Below are 16,073 nucleotides of genomic sequence, written 5' to 3'. Positions count from 1 at the left end.
ATGGAATAAAACTTGAGTAAGTTTCTTGCTTGCATGGTCATACCATCCTTATTTAAGGGTCCTGGGTAATTTCAGCACGTGAACTCCTCTTAATAAAACCAAATATTTATAATTTAATGTCTAGATCAATAAAAGGCAAAAATGATCTTTGGAGGGATGACAAGGTGAATGAAGAAAACTTTGGGGGAAATAGCTCTTAGGGAAATTACCTGCTACTATCTCAGCCTTGAGCCTTAAAACAAATAAAATCAATAGAAAAATGTTCTTCATTTTTTCTTGTTATTACCCTTTTCATTTTCCTAAGTATTTTTACCAAAACTCATGCTTGAGGTTTTCACTGCAACTAAACAAGTTTAAGTTATGACACTCTCCAATCCATGGACACTTTCTCACATGTGCATCTACGAGACCACACTGGAAGCCAAAAAGTTGAGCTACTATCTGCTATTAAGTGGGATGTATTTAGCCATTATTTTCACACACACACACACAAAAAAACCTTCTCTTCCATAGCCACTCATCATTACATTTCAGATGTGTATAGACATTACTATGGATACGTTTTCAAATCTGTTTTCATACAAATGCAGAGCTAGAGAATTACACAGGTCTGGTAATTATCCAAATTAATTGCTTCCCATTTTCTGATTCCTGCAAGTATTATACAGAAACTGCTAAACTATTAGTCTAGGAGAGGAAAAGGAAACTATAATGATGGATGTTTCAAATTCCTATGGTTTTCTCAAAAGGCCATATTACCGTGAATGATTAAATGTCAGCTAGTTGGTAGAGTCTCCTTGCAAATGCAAAGCTTGAGTGGTCCTATACCAGAAGGCCTAGTACTTTCTGTTTAACCATTAGTCTATGATTTAAACCTACTTATAATCCAAAAAGGGAATGGTACATAATAAAAACATAATTGCATAGAATATGATGCAGGTCATGGAAGATAAATTAGGATTATCTTTTATTTCCTAATTTTATCTTTTATTTCCTAATTTTCTTTTAATGGGCTTTCTAATTATGAAACACATATTGACTATAACATGGGACCACAGGAGACACAATCCAGCAGTTCTTTTTAATGGTAGCAACATATTGGTGCATAGCATTTATTACGATAATAGAAAAATTATATAGAAAGAAATGGTAATGAGATTCTACTCTAGTGACAACCATTTTAGAGTATTTGGAAGTCCCCTCATGCTGTGAATAAAACAAAGGTCTAGAAATGGAAGCCATGGCTACTTCAATCACTTGACTTGGTCTTACAGTTTTATACCAGGGAGAAAGCCATCTTTTACTTAGAGATACTAGAGATAAAAATGTCTCAGTGCCTGAGAAAGGATTTATTCCTCTTAATCATTCACCAATTATTAAACATGCTCTCCCTGGAACAGTCAACAATGTATCAATAAAACATATCCCTTCTGTTAATAATAAAGCATAGTATCTATTCCCTTGAGGCGATTTTCTTGCTTTTCTAATTTGTTTATCATTTTTAGCAAGGCTTCTTTCCCCTCCAGATACAAAACCACACTTCACTTGGTAGGAAAATTTATTTTGACCCTTTCTAAAATATTAATATGCCCTTGAGAGTACAGTCATTGCAACCTTGACACATTAGGCAAATGAACACAGGTATCAAAGTGGAAATGTATTTCTAAAGCATAGGTCAAATGAAAACCTGACCTCATTCATTCAAAAAGTAATTAACACCATTTTAAAAACACATTTTATAAAAAGCTGTGTATGAGTGTGTGTATGTGTGGTGTGGCGGAGTGTATAAGTGTGTATGATGTGGTGTGTGTGGTGTTAAGATGTGTGTGTGCAGGGTGGTATGCGTGTGCGGTGTGATGTATAGGTGTGTGTGGTGTGGTGTCTGTATGTGTGGTATATAGTTGTACGTAGTATAGTGTGTGTGCAGTATGGTGTATATGTATGCGTGTTTGTGTACAGGTACATGTGGTGTGTGTGTGGTGTGTATGACGTGGTATATAGCAGCATGTGTGTACAGGAGTATGTGTGTGATGTATAGGTATGTGTGTGGTGTATGAGTAGTATGATGTGTGTGGTGTGCATTTGTGTGATGAACAGGTGTGTGTGTGTGTGTGCAATATGGTGCATAAGGGTTTGTGTGTATAGGTGTATGTGGTGTAGTGTATAGGTGTATACAGCGTGGTGTGCATGTATGGTGTAGTGCATAGGTATGTATGTGTGTGCTGGGTGTGTGTATGATATGTGTAGTCCACCTCGTTCCAAGTAGCACAATTCTTAAAAGGAAATGGAATAGATCCTCTATAAATTTTTGTTGATAGCAGAAGGGGAAAGACAAAAGAGCAGGAGAAAGAGGGAAAGAAGGGGAAAAGGATAGAGCAGAGTTCATAACAAAATTCTTTCATTTATGTTTTTGAGTGAATTAGACCAAATCCCCTTAAAAGAACTGAACATTTCAGTTCTAGGACTTTAAAGCCTTCTACATGATTATAAACAGTATATAACACTTTTTAGATTTGAGATTCAGTGGAAGATTAAGTGATCTATTATATACTGAACTCCTTAGCATTTTTTTCTTTAAATATGGGTCCAGTGCTTTACATTTATCTACAACAGCACATTAGTTGTTAATTAGGCTTCCAGGAAAAACCTAGTTAGTATCTTTCTCTAGGAAAATCACAGGGAAAATTAAATTTGAACCTCTTTAAAAGAATACAACTAAAATGGGCACCTGGGTGGCTCAGTGGTTGAGTGCCTGCCTGCCTTTGGCTCAGGTCATGATCCCAGGGTCCTGGGATCGAGTTCCACATAAGGCTCCCCGCATGGAGCCTGCTTCTCCCTCTGCCTGTGTCTCTGCCTCTTTCTCTGTGTCTCTCTTGAATAAATAAATAAATAAATAAATAAATAAATAAAATCTTTTTTTTTTTTTTTTTAAAGAATGCAACTGAAAGATAAAACTGGCTGTTTCATCTTTTGTGAAGCAATGAGAAAAAGAACAAATTTTTACTTAGGTGTCACACAATGTTATGTATACTATTTCATTAAACCCATATAATAACTTCTCAGAGTAGGTATACAATTACTAACCCAGCTCACAGGTCATAAAAAAAAAAATAATTAGGTAATTAGCTTAGTCCAGGGTCGCATTGCTAGCGAGAGCTAAATTCACACTCACTTTCCTTTACTCCAAAGCACATACTGTTTATACTTTATCACCCCAACTGTTTCCCGAATTGGGATGTTGGTGATGAAATGTAGAATTGTGAATTATCATTTGGATATTTTTTAATTTTTACTGTTGGCTTCTGAACTGAATCATCTTTCTTATACAGCTTTGCTATATAAGCATCAAGGCACAGTGGGGAAATATAACCTCTACTAGATCAATTACTAGCTACTCTAAGAAAAGGACATTTTAGCACAAAACATGTATCCACCCTGGCTAATTTTCCTTTTAGCGCTTGCACCTGAGCTTTCTTAGTTCTTTAGTGAGAGCCTAAGTAAGTCCATGACTTTGGCGCCTGAACAACAAATGGGGCAAAATGAAAGGAGAAAAAGATGTATGAATAAATTGAAACTCAGGAAGTGATGGAGATTTACAGAAGCAAGTGAGGACAAGAAAAATAAGGAAGAAGAAGAGGAGGAAAAATTGTCTTCTCAAAGCACAAAAAAACTCAACAATATTATCGTGGCCATGAATAGAGTTTCCTTAGTGATTAAGTGACCCCTATTTCCCTTCCTGTAAAATCATTTCTCAGTTTGCAGGATCATGACTCCATCTGTGTAGTTTCTGGTTCACTGTTACATACTGTCTCTGTTGAAAAACAAGTCACCCGCCAGTTTAAATATTATTGACTCATTGACCGAATTCTTTTATTAGGAGTGCATGTTGTGATGAAAGGCCAGGCTTTTGTTGTCTTTAGAATACTTACCGTGGCTGTACGTGTAACTGTATTATTCTCAACTATCATTTTTCAATTTGTTATCACGAAGTACTAAGTTTATGGTGGCATATAGTTTTCTCTCAAAAAATATTAAGGCTATGAGAGAGACACACAAACACTCATTTTAAGGGGTTTTATAAAATATGATTGCACGAAAATCGAGATATCCATTTGCCTTTTCCAAACCAGAAACAGATTTTATTTCCATAGGTTAAAATAATCCTTCACAATCATATACACATCCTTCACAGGTGCCTTTCATCTAGACAACTCTAAAAATACTGGGTGCAACCAACAATCTTGTTGCAGAATAAGCCAACTGCCCAACAATGTTTGCTTAGAGGGGGGATGAAGAAGACTGGTTTGTTGGTTCTATCATTCATACTTGCTGACCTTAAATTTTAATAAATAATAACAGCAGTAACAATGGCAGTTAACAACTACTTATCAGAAGCTGTCCTAAGTAAAAAAAAAAAAAAAAAAAAAAACCTGTCCTAAGTACTTTGTCTGAAATACCTCATTTTCTCCACGCAGTATAACAATTCTATAAGGTACACACTATTATTAACCCCATTTTACCAATGAGGAAGGTGAGGCAAAGCTTCCTTAGGAAAAGGAACTTGCCCAAAGTCACACATAGGGCATTAGTAGCCAAGCTGGGACTTAAATACAAGATTTTCTGACTTCAAATCCCTGCTATACTGCTTTACTGGTACCACCTAGAGGTAGTAGGAATTGTCAGAGTTCTTCCAAGACAGACTTTTTATACAAGCTAGAGAAAACAGGTCAAAGGCAAAGCTATCTCCACCTTCAGCTACTATTCACTGTGCATGTTTCAAGCCTCAAGATAACTTTTATAAGAAAAAATGATCCTGGGACCCCTGGGTGGCACAGTGGTTGAGTGTCCCTTCGGTTCAGGGCATGATCCTGGGTCCGGGGATCAAGTCCCGCATCCGGCTTCCCAGAGGGAGCCTGCTTCTCCCTCTGCGTGTGTTTCTCATGAATGAATAAACGAAGGAAGGAAGGAAGGAAGGAAGGAAGGAAGGAAGGAAGGAAGGAAGGAAGGAAGGAAGGAAAGAAGGAAGGAAGGAAAGAAGGAAGGAAGGAAGGAAGGAAGGAAGGAAGGAAGGAAGGAAGGAAGGAAGGAAGGAAGGGGAGGGGAAGGGAGGGGAGGGAGGGAGGAAGGAAAAAGAAAACGATACTTCTTGGAAGGAAAATTACATGTAAGATCTTTATATATTTTCATGGCTGAAACCATTCAAATATGTCTTCCTTGGCTTCATGTTACCCCCTCCGCCAGCATCCAATTAAAACAAGGAGCACCAATTTCCATTAGCCTCAGGTAGGTAGATCTTCTTTGCTCCAGGTGTGCTGGCAAAGCCCTCATTGGGCTTTATGAATACCTCAAACCTTAAAACAACTGAGAAAGTTTTTTTTTTCCTTTAGAAAACTTTGTTGAATGACTACTCAAATTTGCCTATGAAGTCAGATTACAGACTTTTTTCATATAAATACTTACATATCAATAAAGACAGAAATAAATGAAGGGGAAAGTTAAAAAATCCTATAGTTAAATACATCTGTGAGCCAATATTTTGAACATGCATAGTATGGACTTCTCCTGAAGGTCCACAATGGAGGATAACCTCCTTTTTCTTTTAGGAGAAGTTCTCCATGGTTATGTAATGGTAACATCTGTTTCAAGCATATTTAATTGACCCTAATGATAGTATCTATCATGTATCGAGAGCTTACTCTCTTCTATGCAGTTTTTTTTTAAGGTTTTATTTATTTATTCATGAGACAGAAAGTGAAGCAGAGGGAGAAGCAGGCTCTCAGCTCTCCAATTCGGAACTCGATCCCAGGACCCTTGGGATCACAACCTGAGCCAAAGGCAGATGCTTACCCAAACGAGCCACCCAGGCGCCCTTCAAGCAGTTTTTAAGTTATGAAATATTTGTAATCAGTATATATTTTAACAATAAGTTTTTGCACCCATATGTCTTTCATGTTGCCTGAATCTTTAAACTTCCGCATTATACCGATCTCTGCTTTTTAAGCATGTGTTTTGTTTTAATGCGTGTTTACTATTCTTAAAGAAGACAAAAGAATCCATGAGCGCAAAACCCAACGATGCCCTATCTTTTCCTCAGTGTTACTGACTGACCCAATTTTCTCTTGGCTCTTACTACTCAAGATGTATGCAGGTCTTCTAAAATCTCTCCACCAAAGTGGCAGAGAAGAATTCAGATACGACACCAAGATATCTGAGAGCAATCTGACACAGCCTGTCAGAAGCATTAAAATTCTCTGTAGTCTCTTGTTTCGTTTTTAAATTCATAATCATTTTGTTTGCCTCCTAGTCTATAATCCATCCATGTTTGTTTTACTGTAATTAAGAGGTTTTTTTCCTCAGGGATGCCTGAGTGGCTCAGTGGTTGAGCATCTGCCTTTGGCTCAGGGCATGATCATGGGGTCCTGGGATCGAGTCCCACAGCAGGCTCCCTTCAGTACAACAGTGTACCGAGGGCTGTATAAACCTGAGCATAGATGTGGTGGGGCACATGTATGCAATGTGTACTTCTACTTAGAGATTCTGAGTCTCACTATGTCTCTCCCTTTCTCTGGGTCTCTCATGAACAAATAAATAAAGTTTAAAAAAAAAAAGAGGTTTTTCCTCAGAATCTCTAAGTAGAAGTACACATTGCATACATGTGCCCCACCACATCTATGCTCAGGTTTATACAGCCCTCGGTACACTGTTGTGCTCCTGCTGCTACAAGATCTTTTTCAGAAGCATGGAGTGTACGTGAATTTTTATTTATTCTAAGGGACAATGACCTGTAGCTAATTGCATGACCTGGGATAACTAACATCATCACCATTAGTTATAATCAGTCTGACACAAATGTCTACCCCTCATCCTCCCAGAGCAAATATAAAACAACTTTCCCCATTGTGAATCTTTTCTCCCAAAATGCCTTTCATATTATAAAATGATGATGCATTACTCCAAAAAAAAAAATCCCAAAGACCAAATTGAGCACTTTTTGGGGGACAAGTCCTGATGCTGACCCAGGTTTGACAAGATGGATATTAAAGTGCTAAGATGTGTAGCATCATATTCCTTACTCAAAACTTACTTTTTACTTTTATGCCTTTCTGAACTCCAGAATGTAAATCTTCCCTGAGAGCATAACATTCCTTCTTTTCTTTCTTTCATTTTTCCTTTTCTTATTTACCTTTTCTAGCACAGATGAACTATAAGGCTCTACTTTACCACTAGGTGACTCCACTCTGAATCTTTTTTTTTTTTTTTCACGCTTCAAATTATATACAGTGAATGAGTACCTTGTTTCTTCTAAAAGCTTACAACCATCTATTTAGACTTTTGGAAGAGATTCCTATAGTAATAAGGAAACAGCAAAATATGGCACAAAAGTTCAGAGGACTACTGAGTTGGTCTGGTCCTTATATCTGTTAATATTTGTACCTGGTTCCCTCAACTATCAGATAATTTCAAGAATAATGTACACTAAATTTCTTTGCAAATACTACAGTTTGAGTTAATTTCAAAGTATGAGCTAATTATGTTCACATTTCAGAGCTTCTGGTTTCACTTCCCGATTGCATCACATGGCTAAGATACCTTGGGTGATGAGATTTCAAATTCAGCAGGATGGTTTCTCAGAGAAAATAAAAACCTTCTCCTGAGGATCATGATAAAAATTTGCATGCATGGAGCCTATACCTTTCTCCAAACACAGGGTAAGCACAAACACTAAGCATGATGTCCTCACCTGGGTCGGGAGGCATACAAGCACAGGAAAACTGAGTATTGTAGCCCACTTTGAAGTCAGAGTTGATGGGGTAGTAGTCAGCTAGCTTGATCATCTTCTTGAAAGCATCATAGATGAAGATGAAGCTAATCAGAGAAGAGAAGCCCTCTTCAGTAAAGCGAGTGAAGTACTGAACCAGGAAGCTGGCATCTGTGGCTACCAAAATGAGACACAGGAAGGCTGACCACAAGCCAATCCACAGGCGAAACTCCAGATAGTCAAAATTATGGTCCCTGGAAAGAAGAAAGAAAGGTATTTAGACTCCTCCTCCATGGAACTCAAGGAATAATAGAAAACTGCCCAATGACCTCAGAATGATTGCTCAAAATAAGCACTCACTTTTAGCCTCTAGATATAAAGCTTAGTCTTAGTTTCATCCAGAAAATATTAAGTTTGAAGGTGTGATCTAGTGACATTATTATGCTACCATAAGGAAATAATCCTAGAAGTTTAAGAATGGCATATCAAAAGTAGTCATACCATTTGTATGTAAATAACTCAATTTTCTCATTCAGAAAATCTGGTCCCTGCCTTAATGGAGTTTATAAAATAAACACTTTGGAAGGGCAGCCCGGGTGGCTCAGCAGTTTAGCACCACCTTCAGCCCGGGGCGTGATCCTGGAGACCCGGGATGGAGTCCCATGTCGGGCTCTCTGCAGGAAGCCTGCTTCTCCCTCTGCCTGTGTCTCTGTGCCTGCCTCTCTCTCTCTCTCTCTCTCTCTCTCTCTCTCTCGAATAAATTAAAATAAAATCTTTGTAAAAAAAGAAAGTGTCATGTTGATACCCAGTATGCACCCAATAAATGTTTGTGCGCTTTACTGGTTAATGAAAACACTAAGATAAATATAGTCTCTGACCCCACCTCATTGCAGTCTCCTGAGAGAGACAAACTGATAAACATAATCACACCATAAAATACTACATGATGTCTAAAGATTCCTACAGAGTATCCCAGAAGAACAACTAATTCTGGCTGGGGGGACAAATGGAGTTGCAGCAAAAACTCAAAGCAATTAAGGGTAAATAGGATTAGTATACTGTAGTCAGAGCGAGAAAGGCTGCCTTGCCATGCAATAGCCAGATGCAGCCGCTTCTCATGAAGCTTGTGCACAGACATATCTTCCTGCTAAAGTTGTGTGTGAAGCATCTTGCCACCACCTTGTTTTTTGTCTGTTCCTATCCCACAGCAGTCTTAGAATAAGCTGCCTCCATCAGAGTACGCCATTGTTTTTTTGAAGGCTTTTCCATTTCTTATAAGTAAATTAGTTCACGTTTGAGAAAAGATGGGTCAAGTGTTGACATTTTACCATTTCATACCGATTCTTTTAAAACTATGTGAAGATTACTTATAGTATCTTTTTCTCATCATTTGTGATGAAAAAGCAAATAGTAGTAGTCATATTTCTCCTACAAGAAAAAGTCTAAATCAAGGATCCTGCATGCTTGAAGCTCTACAGTCTTGCTTTTAAACAATGGATTTCTGATAGTGATATATTTTAATACTTTGCTAAAGGAATGACATCAACATCTTCACCACCACCAAGTTTGGGCCACCAAGAAGTATTTGCTTAATTATAAGTCCTTAATGGACATCCATGTTTGCCCTGACCAAAGTCATTTTCCACATCCCAGCCAAACTAATCTTTTAGAATGTAAATAAGATCCCCCACCTCCATTTAAAACTTTTTGATGGCTTCACACTAATCTTAGAATAAACTTTAAATTCTCTAAGCTAACACAATGCTTGACATATAGGTTTCCAGTGAAAACTTGCTAGATGAATTAAGGTATGCCTATGTGGCTTAGGATTTGAAACAGTTACTGACATGACCTACGAGCCATCACAGGGAGCCAGGAGATCCTGAGTGAAAATTTTACATAATATTAGAATTACAAGTTCCTTATATACTGTGATGGTTAGTTTTATGTGTCAACTTGGCTGGACCACGTGGTACCCAGATATTCGGTGAAACATTACTCTTGGTGTCTCTGTAAGGGTGGTTTTGGTGAAATTAACATTTAAGTTGGCAGACTCTGAATAAAGCAATGGCTTTCCACAATGTGGGTGAAACTCACCCCATCAAGTTCTTCAACCAAATAAAGTAAAATACTTGCCAACCCCAGGCAAGAAATTTTCTCCAGTAGGTTGCATTTGGATTTTATCCAGAACACGCCTCTTTCTGGTTCTACAGGAGACACCCTTTGAACTGGAACTGGAACATCAATTCTGCTGGGTCTCCAGCCTGCTGGCCCACCCTGCAGATTTCTGACCTGCTAGTCTCTATAACCTGTGAGCCAATTCCTTAAATAAATCTCTTTATCATATTGGTAGTTTCCTTGGAGAACCTTAATACAGAGACAAATTAGTCAAATAGGTCTCATTTTATAGATGAGGGCACCAAGGCCAGTGGAAGTTAAGTCATTTATCCAGTGCCAAAGCCTTGATGGCAGAACTGAACCAGAAACCAAATCTCTACATTCCTGGACTGGTCCTTTAAAAAATTTACACCATCATTCCCCTACCTGATTTGTATTTAGGGTGGACCTTTCAAAAAAAAAATCACTGTCCTTTGTTTCCCTCTTTTCACCAAATCACATAAATTTTACCAAAGCAGGATATTATTGACACTAGGGTAGAAAGTTATCACCTATGGATTTCCTGGAATCTTTCTGAAGACAACTTTGCATTCTCCTATAGTTCCCTTTGCATCTGGAACCCCACTGCTTAATCCTGTGCATGTCTTTGTGAGATAAGTGGACTATAGAGAAAGCTAAATTCTAGGAATTTGAGATAATTTACATTATCACAGAATGAGTCAAGTTTCAATAGAGCTAAGAAACAGTACTTCTGAGCCAGCAAACTTTTTTCTTAAAATAAAAATTTTTAACAATTATCTAGTTTTAGCTTCCTTAACGGGATGAAGTTAGGACAATCTTGATTTGTTCTGGGAATGCTAATGGTTGCTGAGAGTATTGATGTTTACAGGACAGGATGAGAAACAAATCCAATAACTAGCTAAGGGTTAGGAACATTCAGTTTGAGTACAAAGGAAAAAACTGCATGTATAAACTTAAATCTTAGGATCTAAACAATATACCAAAATAGCTCCTCTAAAATACTTAAATATTCTCAAAGTAGCTCTATAAGATAAACCCAAATAAAATCACTAAAACCCATGGCACTTCATTGTAAAAGTGATGTTTACAGCAGCAATAAGAAAGAGGAATAAGAGATGAGAAACTTTTTAAAACAACTTGATCAACAGTAATGACTACAATAAAATGGCAATATTACATCCAATAAGATTATCAGTCCCTTTAGTGCCAAGTTTAAATAGCAATTAAGTTATACAAAGTAACAGGAAATGATAGGAAAGACAAAAGAAACTATTGTGAATTCAAATGAAAAAATGGGTTTACATACTTATGCTTTCACTGTGTTCCTAGATATTTTGAATTATAGTTTGTTTCTAAGCAGCATAGAACCAAGGTACAAACTGAAGAACTCATCTGAAACATGCTACAGAAATTAATGTTTAGTCAATGCCAAATATAAACTCCCTAAAACTACATGAATAAATCCAGTAATAGAAGAAAATAATCATTTGAAAACCCTTAAGTAAATTGTTCAAAGAATAGAAGGAAAAAAAATATTGAATGACCAAATGACAATTATGCAGGTTAGACTCCAACTTTAATTATGAGGCTACCATGGTGGTAAACTTCTTTCAGATTCCTCACTCAAGAAAAAGAAAAGGCATCTAATTCTCTGTTACTGGCTTAGAATGTGTGAAAACAGCGCAAAGGAGGCTGCAGAATTAGGAAAATAAAACTACAACTGACATTTGGAAACTTGTAAGCTCTTTCCTTTGTTCTGTCATGGATTTTAAAAGGAGGTGACATTATGTCTTTCATATTCCTTTATGATTCTCCAGTTTATAGGGCAAACATTAAAACTGTATCCCATGTTAGAAGGACATCTGTGGATTTTGTGGAGTTTATGTTTGAGTCCACTGAAGCTACAAAACAAGGATTTATCTACTTCTCAAAAAATGGTAAAATATGTTGGGGAAAAATCTGGGCAAGACAGACTAGACCAGTTTCTTTACCGAAGGATTTCTCAGATTCCTTAGTAAGCGAAAGTGTAAAGTGAATTACTGGGAGGGAGATAAAATATACAGCACTTTCCAGATTTATTGGGATCACAGCAGCTTTTTGTCCACTGAATAACGAAAATGGGACTAGAAGTTGAGGAAATACACTCTGAGAAATAGTGATCTACACAAATAATCTGTCTCTAGACAAAATATTAGCACTGTTATTCTAATATTTAAGCAAATGATACAGCATTGTGAATAAAATACTAAGGTTTGCCACATAAGCACCACATGCTACTTGGTGATGAATTTAAAGCACAGTTTCTCAAATGTTTCTTGTTGCTTTACAACTGTTTTCAAATAAATCACTTGGAACTATGTTTACATTACCAATTATGATGAAACAGAAGGGAAAGTGAGAAAGGAACTTGCTTAGTGAAAGGAAATAACCTCTATCCTACAATTATCTAAAGTAAACTGGGATGCAAACATTTTCTGTATATTAAAACTCTGATCACATTGCATCCAATAAATCTTTCTGCAAAGGTTGCACATGTTTGTTCCTGTTTATAGTACATGCTTGTTTCATCTTCCACAAAAGCTTTCTTGTCTCCCAGTGTTTTCTTAAACATATAAAAACGGTTTAACTTTCTATAAACTGACACGAACAGAATTCTTTCCAATGTCCTTCTGAGAACTATGATGGAAGAGGGTTTGTAGTGATGAGCTACAGAAGATTCATATTATTTAAAATTCAAACTTTAAATTTTCATAAGACCCTTGCTGATGTTCTCAACCCAGTTTTCAAAACACTAGTTTTAAATCCTCATTCCTTCTTCTACCTCGTAATTCTTTTTGATGGCACACACAATTTCAAAGGCTACTGTGCCAGTACCTAAGTCCATGAGGTATCACGTAGGTAATAAAATTTCCAATAATAAACTCTTAAAAATGTATAACAATATAAGAATATGGAAATTCCAACAAGGAATGTCAGCAAGTCATGTGAAATTCTGCAATCTGCCTAAGGATTGAGAACTGCTGGGATAGGCAATTCTGAGAGGTATCAAGTTCATTAGAAAGAGGCCAGAATACTCAGTTTGATTTTGAATCTATTTGTGTGTTAATGTGGCCAGTTGGATAATTCGCTTAACTTGATTTTTCTCCTTCTTAAAATGATCCATCAACTTCTAAAAGAAAATATGATATCACAGTCGTTATGTCCATTGGGAGTGTCTAGTGATTCCATAAGAGGCACAGGCTCCCGAGTCAGCAGGAATTCAAATTCCAGGCCTACAAACAACAGATGATGGATCCTTCAGCAATGCGCTCACCCTCTCCCTGCCTGTTTTCTCATCTATAAAACAGGGTATGGTCCCTACACCTCACAGTATTGCTACAGGACTCAAATGAGGGAATCCATGCAATATACGTAGGATAATACTTGGTATCTTGGTACGTGATCAGCACTCAACAAATGTTATTACTCAGTTGACTCTTAAGACGTATCTTTAGTTAAGAACACTGAAATCAGGGCAGCCCAGGTGGCTCAGCAGTTTAGCATCACCTTCCATCCAGGGCCTGATCTTGGAGACCTGGGATCGAGTCCCATGTAGGGCTCCCTGCATGGAGCCTGCTTCTCCCTCTGCCTATGTCTCTGCCTCTCTCTCTCTCTCCGTGTCTCTCATGAATAAATAAATAAAAATCTTAAAAAAAAAAAAAAACTGAAAACAGGATTAGGAGCAGTGGATCACTGGAGCCACTAGTCTCTCATTAATGAGCCATGTGACCTTGAACGAGACATTTCATTTTTCTAATGTATCATCAGGATCATGGCAGGAAATAGAAGGCATTCTCAAATGGAAATTGTAAAGAAAACTTAATAAATGGGCTATTTACAAAGGTGTCAGTAACAGAGAATGGCAAGGTACTCAGGGACTAGCAAAATCAGGAAGCCACTTTTACCTCCTGGCTTGAAAAGACCAAGGAAGAAATAGAGTCATCAGAGCCTGGAGAGGCCAGAACCAGAACAGAGGAGCCACCTTACAGGGGCTACAGTCAGGGAACAAGCTATTGTCAGACTGCTGTGTTAAAGCAGGGCCAGTGAGGTGCCGAAAGGTAGACACACACCCCTACCTCTCTCCCTTCCTGTCCTACTGATGCACTACTAAACCCAAGAAGCCAGCAGGCAAAGGAGTTTAGGTGTTGCAATCCACATGGGGCAGCCCCTGAGGCACAAAGCAAGACTACAGGGGCAGAGAATGATGATGAGAGAAGCAGATAGTATGCCATATGGGCCTCAGCTGAATCAAACGTAAAATGAGTGTTGGAATACGTAATCCCAAAGGGCCTTTCAACCTACATCTTAAAATTCCCATATGCTGACTGATCTAATTATTATTCTACACTCAGTCTAGACTATGAATGTTCTACGATCAAACCATCCTAATTTATAATTAGATATGTATATACATACTTGCTGAAATTAAATAGAAGCCTCTCAAAAACTAGAACAGGTCCTGTGCTGCTCAAAATAGTGAGGGGTTGACCGGCAAACAGGCAAAAGATGGCTCCAGAGACAGCTGTGCCCAGGAAGCTCTCCAACACACCCTAATAGAAAGAAAATAAAGCTGTTAAGAGAAACACATCTTTTTTCTTCCCATGTGTGATGTCACTAGGGAAATTAAGCACATGAATATGCTATTATGAGGGCCATAGCAAACATAGCAAATAGACATGAGGAATTAAGATTCTTACCAGTATAAATATTACCATTTATTTCACTGTAAGATTTAGTCATCCCTCCCTACTCCAAGGGCTGATCTGCTCCAAAGAACTCTTGTAACTATAATGACTGGTGGTTGACTACAGAAGGCAAAAGGTGACTCTGATCCATCCTAAAAATATTAATCGAAGCTTCTGCATGTTAAATCGTACTGTGTAATACCACCAAGTGGGTAGAAGTGATTCCGTACTTTTGGTGATGTTTTTCTCTTCATGGTTACCTTCAGTGTTTGTTTCAGCCTGACTTCACTTGCACATAGTAGGTATGTATAAGTAGTTACATTTTATACACAAAAGCTATTTTTCTAAAGGAAAGATTTGAGAGGGGAGCAAAGCGGGACAAAAAAAGTTAGTTGCCCTTTATCCTGCAATCTCTAAGACACCAACTCCAAAAAAAAAAAAATTCTCATTACATACTCTTTGTCCAATGTAAACTTATAGAAGAGCTTTAATTTATTTTAGAGGAAATACATATGTAGGAACATGAGTAACTAAATCTTTGTGGCCACACCTCCCCATAGTTGTATCTCTGGAAACTCAACCCATAATTTTCCTTTAGCCTAACAAGAACAAGGAAACATGAACCATCAAGCATCACTGATTTATAAGATTATCCTAACTTTCTTAATGATGTCATTTGGGACCAACATCTCAGACGATAGCAAACTAGCCCATTTCCTCTATCTTTCATCAGTTCGAACTTTAGTTAGAAAAGCACAAAGTAAGAGGATCCCTTTCTAAACTTGAAATAGTATTCTATCAAGGGATGATTTTTTAAATATAAAAAGATGACAGAGTCCTTTTATTTATACATAAGTGTATACATCTAGACCATAAATCTTGTAAGATAAAATTTTTTCAAATGAGTAAATATTCTATAGCTTTAAAAGACACAAATATATATATAAAAGACACAAATATATATATATATATATTTAATGGTAGATTAATTTACATGAGAGCGAAACTATGTGATCTCTATATGTGTATATTAAAATAAAATGGTACCAAAAAGATCTCCCTCTTCAACTGAATAATAAGTTAAAGTATGTGCATCAAAGTATGATTTATGTTTACATAAAACAAGCCATCTCTTAATCTAAACCACCCTTTGTTTGGAGCAGAATGGATTTCTGGGTAACCTGAAACACAGCTCAGTCATCCCCAGCCCCCACCAAACATTTAACCTATCTACCTGTCACCCTACATCCACCTCTTTCCACTGCCCCAACAGTTCTCCGGCAACTTTCATTCACTTATCACATAATACAATGAAATGATTATGAAGGAATTGTTTTTTAAATCAAGTTACAGTTATAGAATGAGTAAGTCACAGGAATAAAAGGCGTAACATAGGAAATACATTCAATGATATTGTAATAGCATCACATTTTGAGGGATGGTAGCTACAC

The 16,073-nt window shown here is 37.3% G+C and overlaps 1 protein-coding gene across 7 annotated transcripts in view; it reads right to left on the bottom strand.

Annotated features, from left to right (window-relative positions):
• SLC4A4 (solute carrier family 4 member 4) overlaps window positions 1-16,073 on the bottom strand; it is a 343,869-nt gene that overhangs the window by 79,396 nt on the left and 248,400 nt on the right. For all 7 annotated transcript variants that reach the window (XM_077848312.1, XM_077848309.1, XM_077848311.1 and 4 more), the window contains 2 exons: window positions 14,354-14,487; window positions 7,742-8,013 (listed from right to left, as the gene is read on the bottom strand). In XM_077848312.1, coding sequence (XP_077704438.1) covers window positions 7,742-8,013; window positions 14,354-14,487 — 406 coding nt within the window. The remainder of the gene's footprint in view (window positions 1-7,741; window positions 8,014-14,353; window positions 14,488-16,073) is intronic.

The sequence above is a fragment of the Canis aureus genome, chromosome 14 (genome assembly GCF_053574225.1).
Source record: "Canis aureus isolate CA01 chromosome 14, VMU_Caureus_v.1.0, whole genome shotgun sequence".
Taxonomy (NCBI): Eukaryota; Metazoa; Chordata; class Mammalia; order Carnivora; family Canidae; genus Canis; species Canis aureus.
The sequence above is the reverse complement of the archived record's forward strand: the minus strand, read 5'-3'. Positions and strand labels throughout refer to the sequence as shown.